The sequence below is a fragment of the Plectropomus leopardus genome, chromosome 14 (assembly GCF_008729295.1).
Source record: "Plectropomus leopardus isolate mb chromosome 14, YSFRI_Pleo_2.0, whole genome shotgun sequence".
Lineage (NCBI taxonomy): Eukaryota > Metazoa > Chordata > Actinopteri > Perciformes > Serranidae > Plectropomus > Plectropomus leopardus.
In genome coordinates, this window is record NC_056476.1 from 24455895 (window position 1) to 24472414 (window position 16520).

The following is a 16520-nucleotide window of genomic DNA, read 5'->3' on the forward strand; positions in this document are numbered from 1 at the left end:
AGCGGGCCATTGCATAGCATGTTGAAAAAAGGGCCAAAAAAATACCAAAAAGTCATAATAGAGCATATTGAAAAAATGGCCAAAAACCGCATACTATAGTATGGCAAAAATCTCAAATTTTGACATGTCTCAAAAAGTGGTCGAAACAACTTATTTTAGCTCGTAGAGGCGGGCCATTGCAAAACATGTTTAAAAAAAGGCCAAAAAAGGGCCAAAAAGTCATAATACAGCATATTGAAAAAATGGCCAAAAACCGCATACTATAGTATGGCAAAAAATCTCAAATTTTGACATGTCCGAAAACTTGCTTAAAACAACTTATTTTAGCTCATAGAAGCGGGCCATTGCATAGCATGTTGAAAAAAGGGCCAAAAAAATACCAAAAAGTCATAAAATAGCATATTGATAAAATGGTCAAAAACCGCATACTATAGTATGGCAAAATCTCAAATTTTGACATGTCTCAAAAAGTGGTCGAAACAACTTATTTTAGCTCGAACAGGCGGGCCATTGCATAGCATGTTGAAAAAAAGGGCCAAAAAAGGGCCAAAAAGTCATAATATAGCATATTGAAAAAATGGCCAAAAACCGCATACTATAGGATGGCAAAAATCTCAAATTTTGACATGTCTCAAAAAGTGGTCGAAACAACTTATTTTAGCTCGTAGAGGCGGGCCATTGCATAGCATGTTGAAAAAAAGGGCCAAAAAGGGGCCAAAAAGTCATAATATAGCATATTGAAAAAATGGCCAAAAACCGCATACTATAGTATGGCAAGAATCTCAAATTTTGACACATCCCAAAAATGGCTTGAAACAACCTATTTTAACTTGTAAAGGCAAGCTATAGCATAGCATGTTGAAAAAAGGGCCAAAAAATGGCCAAAAAAGGGCCAAAAAGTCCTAATATAGCATATTGAAACAATCGCCAAAAACCGCATACTATAGTATGGCAAAAATCTCAAATCTTGACACATCCCAAAACTTGCTTTAAACAACCTATTTTAACTTGTAAAGGCGAGCTATAGTATAGCATGTTGAAAAAAGGGCCAAAAAAATACCAAAAAGTCATAAAATAGCATATTGAAAAAATTGGCCAAAAACCACATACTATAGTATGGCAAAAATCTCAAATTTTGACATGTCTCAAAAAGTGGTCGAAACAACTTATTTTAGCTCGTAGAGGCGGGCCATTGCATAACATGTTTTAAAAAAGGGCCAAAAAAGGGCCAAAAAGTCATAATACAGATATTGAAAAAATGGCCAAAAACCGCATACTATAGTATGGCAAAAATCTCAAATTTTGACATGTCCGAAAACTTGCTTAAAACAACTTATTTTAGCTCATAGAAGCGGGCCATTGCATAGCATGTTGAAAAAAGGGCCAAAAAAAAATACCAAAAAGTCATAAAATAGCATATTGATAAAAATGGTCAAAAACCGCATACTATAGTATGGCAAAAATCTCAAATTTTGACATGTCCGAAAAATTGCTTAAAACAATTTATTTTAGCCCACAGACATGCAACATAGCATTGTATGTTGAAAAAAGGCCTGCAAAATGCCAAAAAGTCATAATATAGCATGTTGAAAAAATGGTCAAAAACCGCATACTATAGTATGGCAAAATCTCAAATTTTGACACATCCCAAAAATGGCTTAAAACAACCTATTTTAACTTGTAAAGGCGAGCTATAGCATAGCATGTTGAAAAAAGGGCCAAAAAGGGCCAAAAAGTCATAATATAGCATATTGAAAAAATGGTCAAAAGCCGCATACTATAGTATGGCAAAAATCTCAAATTTTGACATGTCCGAAAAATGCTTAAAACAACCTATTTAAACTTGTAAAGGCGAGCTATAGCATAGCATGTTGAAAAAAGGGCCATAAAAGGGCCAAAAAGTCATAATATAGCATATTGAAAAAATGGCCAAAAACCACATACTATAGTATGGCAAAAATCTCAAATTTTGACATGTCCGAAAAAATTGCTTAAAACAACTTATTTTAGCTCGTAGAAGCGGGCCATTGCATAGCATGTTGGAAAAAGGGCCAAAAAAATACCAAAAAGTCATAAAATAGCATATTGAAAAAATGGCCAAAAACCGCATACTATAGTATGGCAAAAATCTCAAATTTTGACATGTCTCAAAAAGTGGTTGAAACAACTCATTCTAGCCCACAGAGATGCAACATAGCATTGTATGTTGAAAAAAGGCCCCCAAAATGCCAAAAAGTCATAATATAGCATGTTGAGAAAATGGTCAAAAACCGCATACTATAGTATGGCAAAAATCTCAAATTTTGACATGTCTCAAAAAGTGGTCAAAACAACTCATTCAAGCCTACAGAGATGCAGCATAGCATTGTATGTTGAAAAAAGGCCCCAAAATGTCAACAAGTCGTAATATAGCATGTTGAAAAAATGGTCAAAAACCGCATACTATAGCATGACAAAAATCTCAAATTTTGACATGTCTCAAAAAGTGGTCGAAACAACTCATTCTAGCCCACAGAGATGCAACATAGCATTGTATGTTGAAAAAATGTCCCCAAAATGCCAAAAAGTCATAATATAGTATGTTGAAAAAATGGTCAAAAACCGCATACTATAGTATGGCAAGAATCTCAAATTTTGACACATCCCAAAAATGGCTTGAAACAACCTACTTTAACTTGTAAAGGCGAGCTATATAGCATAGCATGTTGAAAAAAGGGCCAAAAAAGGGCCAAAAAGTCATAATATAGCATATTGAAAAAATGGCCAAAAACCGCATACTATAGTATGGCAAAAATCTCAAATTTTGACATGTTCCAAAACTTGCTTAAAACAACTTATTTTAGCTCATAGAAGCGGGCCATTGCATAGCATGTTGAAAAAAGGGCCAAAAAAATACCAAAAAGTCATAAAATAGCATATTGATAAAATGGTCAAAAACCGCATACTATAGTATGGCAAAAATCTCAAATTTTGACATGTCCGAAAAATTGCTTAAAACAACTTATTTTAGCTCGTAGAAGCGGGCCATTGCATAGCATGTTGGAAAAAGGGCCAAAAAAATACCAAAAAGTCATAAAATAGCATATTGAAAAAATGGCCAAAAACCGCATACTATAGTATGGCAAAAATCTCAAATTTTGACATGTCCCAAAAAATTGCTTTAAAAACAATTTATTTTAGCCCACAGACATGCAACATAGCATTGTATGTTGAAAAAAGGCCTGCAAAATGCCAAAAAGTCATAATATAGCATGTTGAAAAAATGGTCAAAAACCGCATACTATAGTATGGCAAGAATCTCAAATTTTGACACATCCCAAAAAATGGCTTAAAACAACCTATTTTAACTTGTAAAGGCGAGCTATAGCATAGCATGTTGAAAAAAGGGCCAAAAAGGGCCAAAAAGTCATAATATAGCATATTGAAAAAATGGTCAAAAGCCGCATACTATAGTATGGCAAAAATCTCAAATTTTGACATGTCCGAAAAATTGCTTAAAACAACCTATTTTAAACTTGTAAAGGCGAGCTATAGCATAGCATGTTAAAAAAAGGGTCAAAAAAGGGCCAAAAAGTTATAATATAGCATGTTGAAAAAATGGCCAAAAACCACATACTATAGTATGGCAAAAATCTCAAATTTTGACATGTCCGAAAAATTGCTTAAAACAACTTATTTTAGCTCGTAGAAGCGGGCCATTGCATAGCATGTTGGAAAAAGGGCCAAAAAAATACCAAAAAGTCATAAAATAGCATATTGGAAAAAATGGCCAAAAACCGCATGCTATAGTATGGCAAAAATCTCAAATTATGACATGTCTCAAAAAGTGGTTGAAACAACTTATTCTAGCCCACAGAGATGCAACATAGCATTGTATGTTGAAAAAAGGCCCCCAAAATGCCAAAAAGTCATAATATAGCATGTTGAAAAAATGGTCAAAAACCGCATACTTAAGTATGACAAAAATCTCAAATTTTGACATGTCTCAAAAAGTGGTCAAAACAACTCATTCAAGCCTACAGAGATGCAGCATAGCATTGTATGTTGAAAAAAGGCCCCCAAAATGTCAACAAGTCATAATATAGCATATTGAAAAAATGGCCAAAAACCGCATACTATAGTATGGCAAAAATCTTAAATTTTGACATGTCTCAAAAAGTGGTCGAAACAACTCATTCTAGCCCACAGAGATGCAACATAGCATTGTATGTTGAAAAAATGTCCCCAAAATGCCAAAAAGTCATAATATAGTATGTTGAAAAAATGGTCAAAAACCGCATACTATAGTATGGCAAGAATCTCAAATTTTGACACATCCCAAAAATGGCTTGAAACAACCTACTTTAACTTGTAAAGGCAAGCTATAGCATAGCATGTTGAAAAAAAGGGCCAAAAAATGGCCAAAAACCGCATACTATAGTATGGCAAAAATCTCAAATTTTGACATGTTCCAAAAATTGCTTAAAACAACTTTATTTAGCTCGTAGAAGCGGGCCATTGCATAGCATGTTGAAAAAAGGACCAAAAAAGGCCCAGAAGGCATTATTTAGCCTTTTGAAAAAAATGGCCAAAAACCGCATACTATAGTATGGCATAAATCTCAAATTTTGACATGTCTCAACAAGTGGTCGAAACAACTCATTCTGGCCCACAGAGCTGTAACATAGTATTGTATGTTGAAAAAAGGGCCCCAAAATGCCAAAAAGTCATAATATAGCATGTTGAAAAAATGGTCAAAAACCGCATACTATAGTATGGCAAAAATCTCAAATTTTGACACATCCCAAAAATTGCTTGAAACAACATAGCATAGCACTTTGGAAAACAGGGCCAAAAAAGGGCCAAAAAGTCATAATACAGCATGTTGAAAAATTGGTGAATAACCACATACTATAGTATGGCAACAAGCTGAAATTTTGACATGTCCCAAAAATTGCGTTAAACAAGTTATTAGAGCTCATAGGGAGGCACCGTAACATATGATGTTGAAAAACAGGCCTAAAATGGCCAAAAGGTCATAATATGGCATGTTGTAAAAATGGCCAAAAACCGCATTATATAGTATGGCAAAAATCTCAAATTTCTCAAAAGGTGGTTGAAACAGCTCATTCTAGCTCATAGAGATGCGACATGGCATAGTATGCTGAAAAAAGGGCCCCAAAATGCCAAAAAGTTATAATATAGCATGTTGAAAAAATGACCAAAATTCACATACTATAGTATGGTAAAATTCTCACATTTTGATGTGTTTCAAAAATGGCTGAAAACCACTTATTATAACTCACAGACAGGCGCCATAGTATAGCATGTTGAAAATATGGGCCAAAAAGAGGCAAAAAGTCATAATACAGCATGTTGAAAAAATGGCCAAAAAACGCATACTATAGTTTGGCAAAAATCTCTAATTTTGATGTGTTTTAAGAATGGCTAAAAACCGCTTATTATAGGTCATAGAGACACGTTATAGCAAAGCATGTTTCAAAAAGTGCCCAAAAAAGTTCCAAAAGTCATAATGTAACATGTTGAAAAAACGACCAAATACAGCATACTATGGTATAGCCAAAACTTTTGGCACATCCCAAAAATAGCTGGAAACAGTTTATTATACCTCACAGAGGTATAATAGCATGTAGAAATGATTCTGTCATCCTTCATCACACATTCGTACACATTGTTTAATCCCTTTGGTCACAGTACCACTATGATCTACACATTTATCTCATCTAAATGATTCTAAAGAAAAGAACACAATCAGCTGTAAGGGACAAAAGTTTATTGAACCCTACAAAAGACACAGGGTGAGAAAAAAATACAAAACAAAAAATAAAATTATAGAAATGAAAGAAAAAAATCATTCTCATACAAGTCTCAAAACTATCCATCATACACGGACCACAGTTTAATTATTCATATTCATATTTTTAATATAACATTTTGTTGTAATGCTGTGTGTACATACAAAATATAGCAAACTAAATAAGGCAAATAAATAGAGGTACAATTTACAGGAAAATGGAACATTCCTCAATGTTTTAATCTTTTTTCTGTAATCTTATCTCAAACATCAAGAATGGTGTACAAAATCCTTTTTGTTTCCAACTGTACATCTTTCGGTGGAGGATATTTCTTTTCCAACCATAAAAATACTGACTCCTCACAATTATACAACCTCTAAAACTGGGTGCAACTTTTCTCAGGCAGTACAAATTGTTGTGTAACAGGCGTGTTCCATGTTGCAAGCAATTTTCAGTTAAAGTCAACACATCACACTTTGTGCACCCTTTTTTTAGGCATGCAGGTTGACGCCAAGTGTGTGATTTGACAGAAATGTGGCGGTGTGAGTAACCCCCCCTTGCTTTTTTTCTTTTACACAGCAAAACAGATGACACAGACAGGTGAGGGTTTAAAACTCAGTACACTCCTGTTACGTACAAGTGTCCCCTCTTAGTGTCTGCATCCCTGTAAATCCCATCTCTGCCATCCAACAAACTGGTATTGTGTTTCAAGCGGCCCAGCCGGAGTCCTAAACTCACTTGCCCTCATTCTCTCTTTCTTCACACTGTTTTTTTTTTTTTTTGCACCACTCTTTCGTTGCACCCATCTCTTTTCTAAAGGGATCTAAGCCCCCAAAAAATGGTGCTGCAAATGGAAATGTCCCATAATAAAAGTGCATTGAACAAGCTACTAATTTCATTCCTCTGATTTCCATCTGTACACTCCAAAATCAGCCAGTCAATGGCCAAATAAACATCCAAACATGTAACAACATAAACATGAAATAATACTGACAATGTTGCAATACCCCCTTCAGTAAATAGTCTGCACTACGATACGGGTTAAAGCTCTGGATTAAGAGTTTAAAGGGTCTGCCAAAGTCTGATCTACTAAATCTGATTATCTCAAAGACAAAGGAGCAGAGGTTAGGAAATCAAATAGCTCAAATATACATGAGATGCTGGTTAAACAATACGCAATCATATGTCATTTCCCCCTTAGGATTTGGAACTTTTCCAAAGTTTTTCAAACTGTCTGAAAGTTTGAATCATTTTGGTTTACCGGTTAATGTCTAAAGTGTCAGACATGGGAACTCAAGGATCCTCTCTGCACTTATATTGTCTTATTAACTCCACATCAGCTTCTCCTTGCTTCAGTTTAAGCAAAAACTTAAGGACTAAACCCCCAGGACTGGTAGGATGAGGTGAAATATTCTAGATAAATTACAGGTTTGCGTGAAAAGGATTTTTTTCTGTACAGGTCAAACCTCTCACTTTTGGAGACTTTGGTGAGTAACTGTGCAGAGCTTGGGTCAAGAGTCACATGATGTTAAAGGGACAGTTCACCCTAAAATCAAAAATATCTATTTTGCCTTTTACCTGTAGTGTTACTTATCATTCTAGAGTGTTTAGGTGTGAGATGCATATTGATGGAGATATCAGCTGTAGAAAAGCCTCTCACCTCTTCAATTTAATGAAACTAGATAGCCCTCGGGTTGTGGTGCTCAAAGAGCATAAAAATATATTTGAAAAACTCAACAGTGGTGTTTTTTTTCCAGAAATCATGACTAGGGTACTGTAGATAACCCACTGAGCTTGTTGGAAGCAGTTTCATGTAGATGCTATTTTCTTTCTACCAGATTACACCCCCCACTCCTAACATTGTGCAGAAGGAAGCACCACAATCTGAGTACTATCTAGTTTTATTATAGTGGAGAGAAGGCAGACATCTTTTTGGCCAACATCCAAAACACTAACACTACAGGTAAAAGTAAAAAAATAAGTAAATGTATTTTTCTTTCTTGAAATGAGCTGTCCCTTTAACACTTTGGAAGGCTGCTTTTAACTGCTTGTGAATTCAGGCGCAATACAAAAGTGTACCATCTGAAGCCACAAGATGGCGCCAAATAGTACAATTCGAACCTTCGGCTGTTTTTCATGAGCAAACACTGTACATTTCTAGGAAAGCCACAAGCATTTGTAATAGGAATGGTAAATGTGTGAAATCAGGTACAGAGGAACTATAAGGTAAAAATGAAACAAAACAGAAAAGCTGGAAAAGTGAAGGAACAAGGACCATTACCACTGTAGTAATTTCAAACAGTAGTGGGAGTTAAGTGATGGTTCTAGTTGTTCAGAAGCACTATAAATTAACTAAAATGTTTAATAATTGGACATTAGGACATTAGACAGGTATTTTCACTTGTGTTGTGAAAGATTACTGATAAATCACTAAGTGCTTACAGAGTCAGGTGCCAGGGAGAAACGTCTATAATAAAATGTGAAATGGGGAAAGATACTTTTGGCTGATTTGGCTGTCGTCCAAATCCTTTGGCCTATCAAACTCAACATAATAGAGGTGCATGCTGAAAAAAGTGAAGCCTTACCTAAAACATTCATGTGTTAACAGAGGAAGACTTCACATAGGATGTGTCCATTTGTTAATTTGCAAAGAAAAATGACCATTCTTCCTTCTGGACAGCTCACATGAGGCTGTATACTGTTTTATAGTAACCATGTAATGCAGATGGAATGATTCAAATGAGTTATCTAGGAGCAAAAATGGATAATTACCTGGATATTTCATAAGGATTCTATGTGTATGTTTCCCTCTACCTGCTTACATAAAGATGTTTGTTCACATGTGGCATTTAACTCTTATTTGTAATGATTTCTCACTAAATTTTCTTCCTAATCTCCTCAAGAGTTGACCAGGAGTGGCTCTTCACCCAAATTTAGAGCTCTCTCTGTGGGCACACTTCTTCCCTACACCCTGCACCTTATGTGCATCTTCATCTAAATGCTGTACTGAGGCGAGCCCACACTTTACACTGCAGCCTTTGTCATGCCTACCGCTAAGGTTTTAGAAATGCATTTATAAAAATAAAAAATATATACTTCATTGAATATTTCAAAAAGTTAAAAGAAAAATGACCTGGGTTGGCTTCAGTACATGGATCTGACTCTGGTTTGGCAACCTAGTAACAGGGTCTAGTCATGTCTTAAACATTTGAGAGATGCCGGAAGATGGAAGTTTTCTCTGGTGCTCTCTGAGACTGTTTGTAGAACTCCATTTGAAAAAATATATTTAAATTTCAACACCATTGACGTGCTTTGTTGTATCCCAGCTTAAGAATAACAGACTCATCACATGCTGCAGTCTAATATTACAATGCCAACTGAAATACAAACTCACAGAAATTCTAAATGATGAGACTGAACCTTGGTAACAGATGAATCAAGTGCTAGTTTTTACTGCGAGAAAACCTCAGCTGGACTCATGGCTCCGTCTTGGGACCACATGTTTTAGCACCAGTGGAACAGATCACACAGATACTGTGGGTGAATATGGAGAGCACCATACACTAACTGCAGATTGAAATTCATCTATGGCATTCCTCTATTATCTTTGTTATTGATAATGGTCATTTTCGTACAGAGAGGACTCTTTTCCAGAGGACACGGTCGATCGGCTTGTGGAGTGTAAAGTTGGTCAGAAAAGCTACAGTGCAAACAAGACATACGGGTGTGAAAAAGACAAGCAATCTTCTTTTTTTTTTACATAAAGCGCAAAATGTATAGAAATTCACTTCAACAGCAATGTGAACTTGCAACACCAACATATAATGCATTGCGTGTACAAAACCCCAAAATGCCATGAAAACATAAAAAAAGAAACCTCTACATCTTTGCAATTAGCTTGTCTGCATCTAAATATAAATATATATCAACGCCTAATTGCAGTATGTTTTGTATTAATACATTTACATTTTGTTTTCTCTTTGCTTTGGCACTGCTTGATGCCAGAACAATGTTGTAACCATCGAAGAGTGGAGGTGAAGCTTGACCCCCTGTGGCACAGTCATCATTTTGTCGGGTGGATCAAACTGAGAAGTTTCCTTGAGAAGTGTTGTATCCTGTGAAAGTACAACTAAGTCCTTCCTGGGAATGCTTTGCGCTGGAGGAGGCTATTGGGATGAAGCGATAACCCCTGTGTCGTGTATCCTTCCTCACTCTGTCGGAGGCCTACAAAGCATTCTAGGAGTTGCTGACTGCACCCTCCTCTTTCCAGTAGAGGAAGTTCATGGATCCTTTCTGTGGCTGAAAAGTCTATTTTCTGGGGGACACTTGAAGCAACCATGACAGTGCAGGTTATGGCTTAGTCCCCCCCATCTGACCTTCTTCAGTTTTTTTTAAGTCCTTTTTCCATTCCTTTCTCTTGGCTGTGAATCTATGTACAGTGTGACTGGTTGATCCCAAAGTCCTGTGTGTTTTAGAGCCAGATACCAAAAAAATAGGACTGCTCCAGCACCTTACAGAGGGATAGTGAGGGGGAAAAAAGGAGTAGTGAAAAACATGGGGTGATAGAGAACTGGAAGCTTGAGCACAGTGTTAAAAGGATATGGTCAAAAGATATGGGATAATGTGTCACAGTGGTCTGTCCGTCCATCTATAGATCCCATCTGTCCCTTCGCCTTGCTTGGGAGATCATACAACGCCCAGGACAGACAGGTTGGGAATAGCTTTACAAGACCAATCAGAGGAGAGTGCTGAATCCTTCAAAACGGCGTGGCTGTCTGCATGTGTGGCTAAGTGCCCAGTCCAGCCGTTATTTACACCCTCTCCAATGCCAATGGTCACTGCCCAAGGACCTGGACTAAAGGTGTTAAGAGATCTACACCATGGCAGAATTTAAGTGTCTAGTGTTATTTTTTTCCTTCCTTTTCCTGACCTAGTAGTTGACCTTGGTGACAGCACGTTCGCGACCCCCACCCTCCACTAGCTGGTTGACAGAGCGCTTGCGGTTGCGCTTGAATTTGTTCAGGTCCTTGTCGAAGACCTCGCCGGAGCGAAGTGCAGACACCAGGTCGTCAAACTCCCCGCTGACCTCATCTGAGGCCCCGCTCTTCTTGGCCCGCCGTTCACGTTCCCTCTGCTCCTTGAGCTGAAAAATGAATACAGGAAGTTAAGGGTTAAGGGTTTTTTAGCACTCAACAAGTGTTTCAAAGGAGCTGTATGCAACAGTCAGAGCATTAATATAGCAGGAATTTACGATATGCTATGTAAATATATAGCAGAGGAGTGGCATCCTGAGCAGAGGTTGAGGTCATGTTGTAATCTGAGCTTCTCTGTTTTTTGTTGTGGTAGACAGCCCGGTCAGATGTGCATGTTAATGCATGTTAATTCATGTGAGTCCCTGTGTGTGTCTCTACCAAGCTAGCTAATCCCTGCCACTCTGCACTACGACCATACGGCAGTTACCACTAATAATTCAGTCCTGACCCACAGTGTTGGAACAGCATCGTCAGAAAAACGTTACGCCCAAACATGCTGACACTTGGTTAAGATCGGCAGACCCTGCTCGACTGAATCGTGCACACTGCTTTTTTACACACTTGCTCCATTTTTTTTAAAGTAGAAGGCAAGCAAAAACAAACAACAAACAAAAAAAAATGTTTTTTGGAACCACTGCTGTCTGAGGTTTGTTGTCTCACCATGGCCTCCATCCGTGCCCTTCTCTCCTCCTCATCTTTGCGACGCTGCATGTTCTCCAGGTCTTGCCTTGCTTCGCTGAATGACTGGAGGAAGGTGTCGAAGATCCCGAAGAACTCATCGGGCTGCATCCTCCCTTCCTCCTCCCCAAAAAACTTCAGAGATTTGGTAAACTGTACAAAGAGAACCATGTATGTAATTTTAACATTCTGATATTAAGTGACTAAAAAGCTGGACTGCCTACGGTTTCTGTTAAAATATAAACTTGGACAAAGCTGCAAAACACCATGTAAAGCACAAACGATGCATTGCATGTATTCTCTGCTATGGCCCAGATCTCTAATAGTTTGTTCCTGTAGTGAAAGGCACACGTGAGCCTGCATATGCATGCCTTTGCACGCTTTCATCTGCATCTATGCATGCTTGATGTTCTTAAAAAAACTGCAGGAGCACACACACACACACACACACACACACACACACACAGTGGGAGAATGACTGCATGATTTGACCACCGTATGTCCACCCTGTTCAGTCCAAGCTGTCTAGTACTCTGTGCCAGGACGACGCCTGCAGCCAAACCTACTCTACATTCCCACACAAACACAGCTTTGTACTGCAGTACACAGGAGAAAACATAGTAAGGTCCAGCCGAAAGCCTTAAACATAATCTGATACTTACATACAATATTATTGCTACATAAAGGTCATAATTAGTAAAAACCACATCAGCTCAGTGTCTTACTGAAAAGACTTAACAGTAGAACAGCACCATGGTTCAGTATGTGTGTGGCCACACAATTCTGGCAAAACGAGAATCCTTTTTTCCCCCTTTTTCTAAGAGCATTATTATCAATCCTGATTATAGTGTTTCAATTTGACATCACCAAACTTCACTCAGTATTTCTAAAAGAGGCTGCAGGTTCTGAGTATTGCCCTCTTAAGCTGCTAAATGTACTACTGCAGTACTCGACTGAAACTTTTTTGCTGCCTGCTGCAGCTGAAAATGAAGTTGATGAGAACGGAGTTTGCGGGGCCGTAAAACCAAATTGATGATTTGAAACAGATTTCAAACTGCAGAGTTGGGAGATCGTTCTCTGTTGGTTCTTCACTTTGAGCCCTTTCACATTACACAGTGATTTGTTGCAGTGTTAAATAAAAGATATTGATGAGGGCAGCTTTTAACCAATACATTGTCTCAGGGGTCAAAAATTACCCGCCACTATGTTTAACACGTAGCAAACCTCCTAAATAAGCTTTTTTCAACTTGAAATTTGATGACTTCCCCTAGAATGACCCCAGCATGAGAAAAAGTGAAACAATGCCTTTGCTCATATTTCACTGAAAGCTGTACACCAACCAGGTAAAAGTCTTGCCTTAGGGGTCATTTTTGACCCATCAACAATCAAATCATTTTCATACCACAAGAAACACACACACACACACACACACACACAGAGAGAGAAATACATCTGCAAGTCCATGCACGCAAACTCGTGCACTGTTGTCATTGGTTAGTATAATATACTATGTTGCTAAGAACTGTTATTGTTTCCCTATTATAAAATCCATTAAAAACTACATTTTGCAAATTTCTTCTACTTCCTAGGCTACACAGGTGATATATCTTGCTAAAAATAATAAAAATAATAATATTTTTACACTTTTGCAGTACCTTTAGTAATGATAATAATAATAAAAGTAACAATAATAATTTCATACCACAAGAAACACACACACACACACACACACACAGAGAGAGAAATACATCTGCAAGTCCATGCACGCAAACTCGTGCACTGTTGTCATTGGTTAGTATAATATACTATGTTGCTAAGAACTGTTATTGTTTCCCTATTATAAAATCCATTAAAAACTACATTTTGCAAATTTCTTCTACTTCCTAGGCTACACAGGTGATATATCTTGCTAAAAATAATAAAAATAATAATATTTTTACACTTTTGCAGTACCTTTAGTAATGATAATAATAATAAAAGTAACAATAATAATTTCATACCACAAGAAACACACACACACACACACACACACAGAGAGAGAAATACATCTGCAAGTCCATGCACGCAAAAGCAAAGAAAATTACTATGACAGGTGTGTTGTAATAAAAACAAGTGGATTCCACTGATTAAATGCAGTCTTTCTGCACAGTGACGAGGGAAAACCTTGATAAGTTTGTGACGAATAACAGGTTGTTTCTCCATGCAAAATAGATTTGGGGTTTAAAATTCAATCAAGCTGCTTTATCTTAGGGGTTAAGTGAAGGCAGCTCTTTTTTGACCCTTAGGACAAGTAGAATATACAGAAAGTTAAGACGACACAAAGGCTTAGTTTCAAAAGTGAAGTACTGATGGTTCACAATGGCCATGATGTCCGAGCAAGAAACACACCTAAGGTTTTGATAAACATTTATGAAAACTATACATAAAGCTGCACAAAAAACCCGCCAACATCCACTGCAAACATCTGGCTTTTTAATGCATTGGGAAATTGTGCAATTGGCATTCACACCCAGGTCAAATGACTTTGTAGTAGATTTATCACCTCTGGCTTTAATCGGCACAGACACACATACAAATACTTGTCTGCTGCAGTGTCACGTACACAGCTCTGCTCTCTGGCCAATGGGAAAGCAGTCTATAGCCTATTTTAGCTGGTTTATCCGTGTTTGAAAAACCTGTGTACACGTGCTAACTTTGGTGGAAAAAGAGGTATAAAGTACATGAGTAAAGAAGAATAAGGTAGCACACAATAATAAAGAAGTACAACTACTTCAAAATTGTACTGAATATAGTACCTAAGTGAAAGTACACTGAATAAAAAATTAACACTTTTGTTGAAGTTGAAGATGTAAGATTTTTTATGCACTCAATATATTTATTTCTCTCAAGATATTCCATCCACCTGACAGGTGTGACATACCGTGATGCTAATTAAACAGCATCATAAAACCTTTAATCTTAACACACACAAAAAAAACAAACAGTCCAACAGATAGCAGCAGTCTCTAATGTTCTCTACTCTGTTCTATTCTCATCATATGTCACAGTGAAGTGACAGGAAACATCATAGCATTGGAGTTTATAGGAGGCGGGTATACTGTATGTAAGTGGTTCTAGTGTTGTGATATGAAGGACTTTGGGCTTGCTCTTTTCTGAGGATGCAAAATCATCCTGTCATTATGGGCTGGTCACCATAGCAACCCCCACCATCATCCCTCTCCCTCCTGTAATTATGTGTCTGGTCAAATCTGTTTCCTCTCGTCCCCTCGGGTCCGTGCTAAATGAGTAAACACACACACGTACAGAGAAATGGAGAATATGAAGTCACACAGATTTTTAGCTCTCACACACACACGCACATGCACACACATGCACTCACATGCCTGCACTCTGTGAGATGCTAATAATCTTTTTGTATTCCTGATAGAGCATTTAATACGTCCCTGCTGTTTGTGTTTATTGGATTTGGATTTATATTTGTTTATCACGGACGCTGATTGACATTGTTGAGCACTTTGATTTAAAGTTGTTAAAAATACACAGATTTTTTTTTTTCTTTATGCTCTGTGTGAGACTGGTTCTGGTTAACACATCAGGGATCTGGTCCTGCTTGGCACTTTCTCCTCAACCACTGCTCAAATCCTGCCAATTATACGGAGGTATTGTGACTGCTCTGCGTGGGAACTTGCTGTGAAAAAGCAGTCTAGGGAAACCCGATGAACTACGCTGCATCTATTTACAAACAACACGATGCACATCTTTATTTCATACAGCAGAAAGAGCTTGGACGAGAGATATCCTCAGAGACTAAGTATGGTCTTATTGTTGCTTATGCTTTTATTTGATCCCTCATCCCCCATGAACATTACTACAGAGGAAATGAACCTGGCTTGTCTTCAGCAGCCCCTCAGTTTGTGGCTGGTACTCTGTGACTGACCTCCCCTCTCCACTATGCCAGTCTGCTCGCGGCGTAGTGCCAACTTATTAAGTGCAGGAAGAAAATACAGTTAGACGATGTTGTAATAGTTGAAGTATTATGAACTAGCAGGTGGTAGCTTCAATGAAAATGGCCAAGTGGGAAATAAGTTTTGGAAACTGAAGCTGAGCTAGAAATGAAAATGTGAACAAAATATTGCCTATGTGCAAAGACACTGCAGTCAAGTCTGCAGAGCTCTGCTTCAATGCACCTGTATAAATGGATCAATATTTTAAGCTGTGTTACATGGTTCTGATCCAGTCACTGTCAACAGCCTAAAGAAACAGACCCCATGTATTTGTCACATGTTACAAACTGATGCTCTACAGGAGTGAAAATCCAGCTACAGACTTTTAAAACACCTAAGTGGCAGATTTGAACGTTTTTGCCCATTTACTACGACTCTTATTTACTTTATACTTCCACAAGCTATTTTCAAAAGTAAAATGAGGTATAGCTATCATGTCCTTCAAAGGACGAATTGCAACAAGTCTGATTTTTTCTTGAGTGACATCATCAGGTCAGAATTTTAATGCCTACAAAACTTTGGTTTTTGACCAAAGACCTGAAAAAACTAATGACGTAACCAAATGAAAAACATGTTTAACATTATACCTGGCGTACACTAGCGTACTATCTAACACATACTAGCACACTGCTGACATACAAAGTGATCTCCCAGGTGAAAATGTAGAGTTGACATTAAAAAATGCCGCTGCCTGGTGCATCTCACATCACTGCTAAAGGGTGCCTCGCTGCTTCTTCATCACTTATGGCCGCCGGCTCCCACATCTCTGAAAAACGCTGCATCGAATTTCCAAACAAGCATTATTTGAATAAACTGACAGCATGTTTACTTTCTTGCCTGAAAAGATATGAAAATATAATAAAGTGACATTAACAGCATTTTCCCTGTCTCTAAATCTCCTCCATTGCTGGCCATGACACCGTCTACAAGAAAGCAATGCATTGTGGGGAAGCTGAGTGTGTCCAGTAAGCTCGGGTCTCATACTCAGAAACTCTTGCTAGCATATAATA

At 37.7% G+C, this 16520-nt stretch overlaps 1 protein-coding gene across 3 annotated transcripts in view; it reads right to left on the reverse strand.

Moving 5' to 3' along the window:
* Positions 1–5758: 5758 nt before the first annotated feature.
* The window catches only part of daam2 (dishevelled associated activator of morphogenesis 2), a 118392-nt gene continuing 107630 nt past the window's right edge, over positions 5759–16520 (reverse strand). For all 3 annotated transcript variants that reach the window (XM_042500163.1, XM_042500160.1, XM_042500161.1), the window contains 2 exons: positions 11489–11659; positions 5759–10938 (listed from right to left, as the gene is read on the reverse strand). In XM_042500163.1, coding sequence (XP_042356097.1) covers positions 10726–10938; positions 11489–11659 — 384 coding nt within the window. In that variant the 3' untranslated portion in view covers positions 5759–10725. The remainder of the gene's footprint in view (positions 10939–11488; positions 11660–16520) is intronic.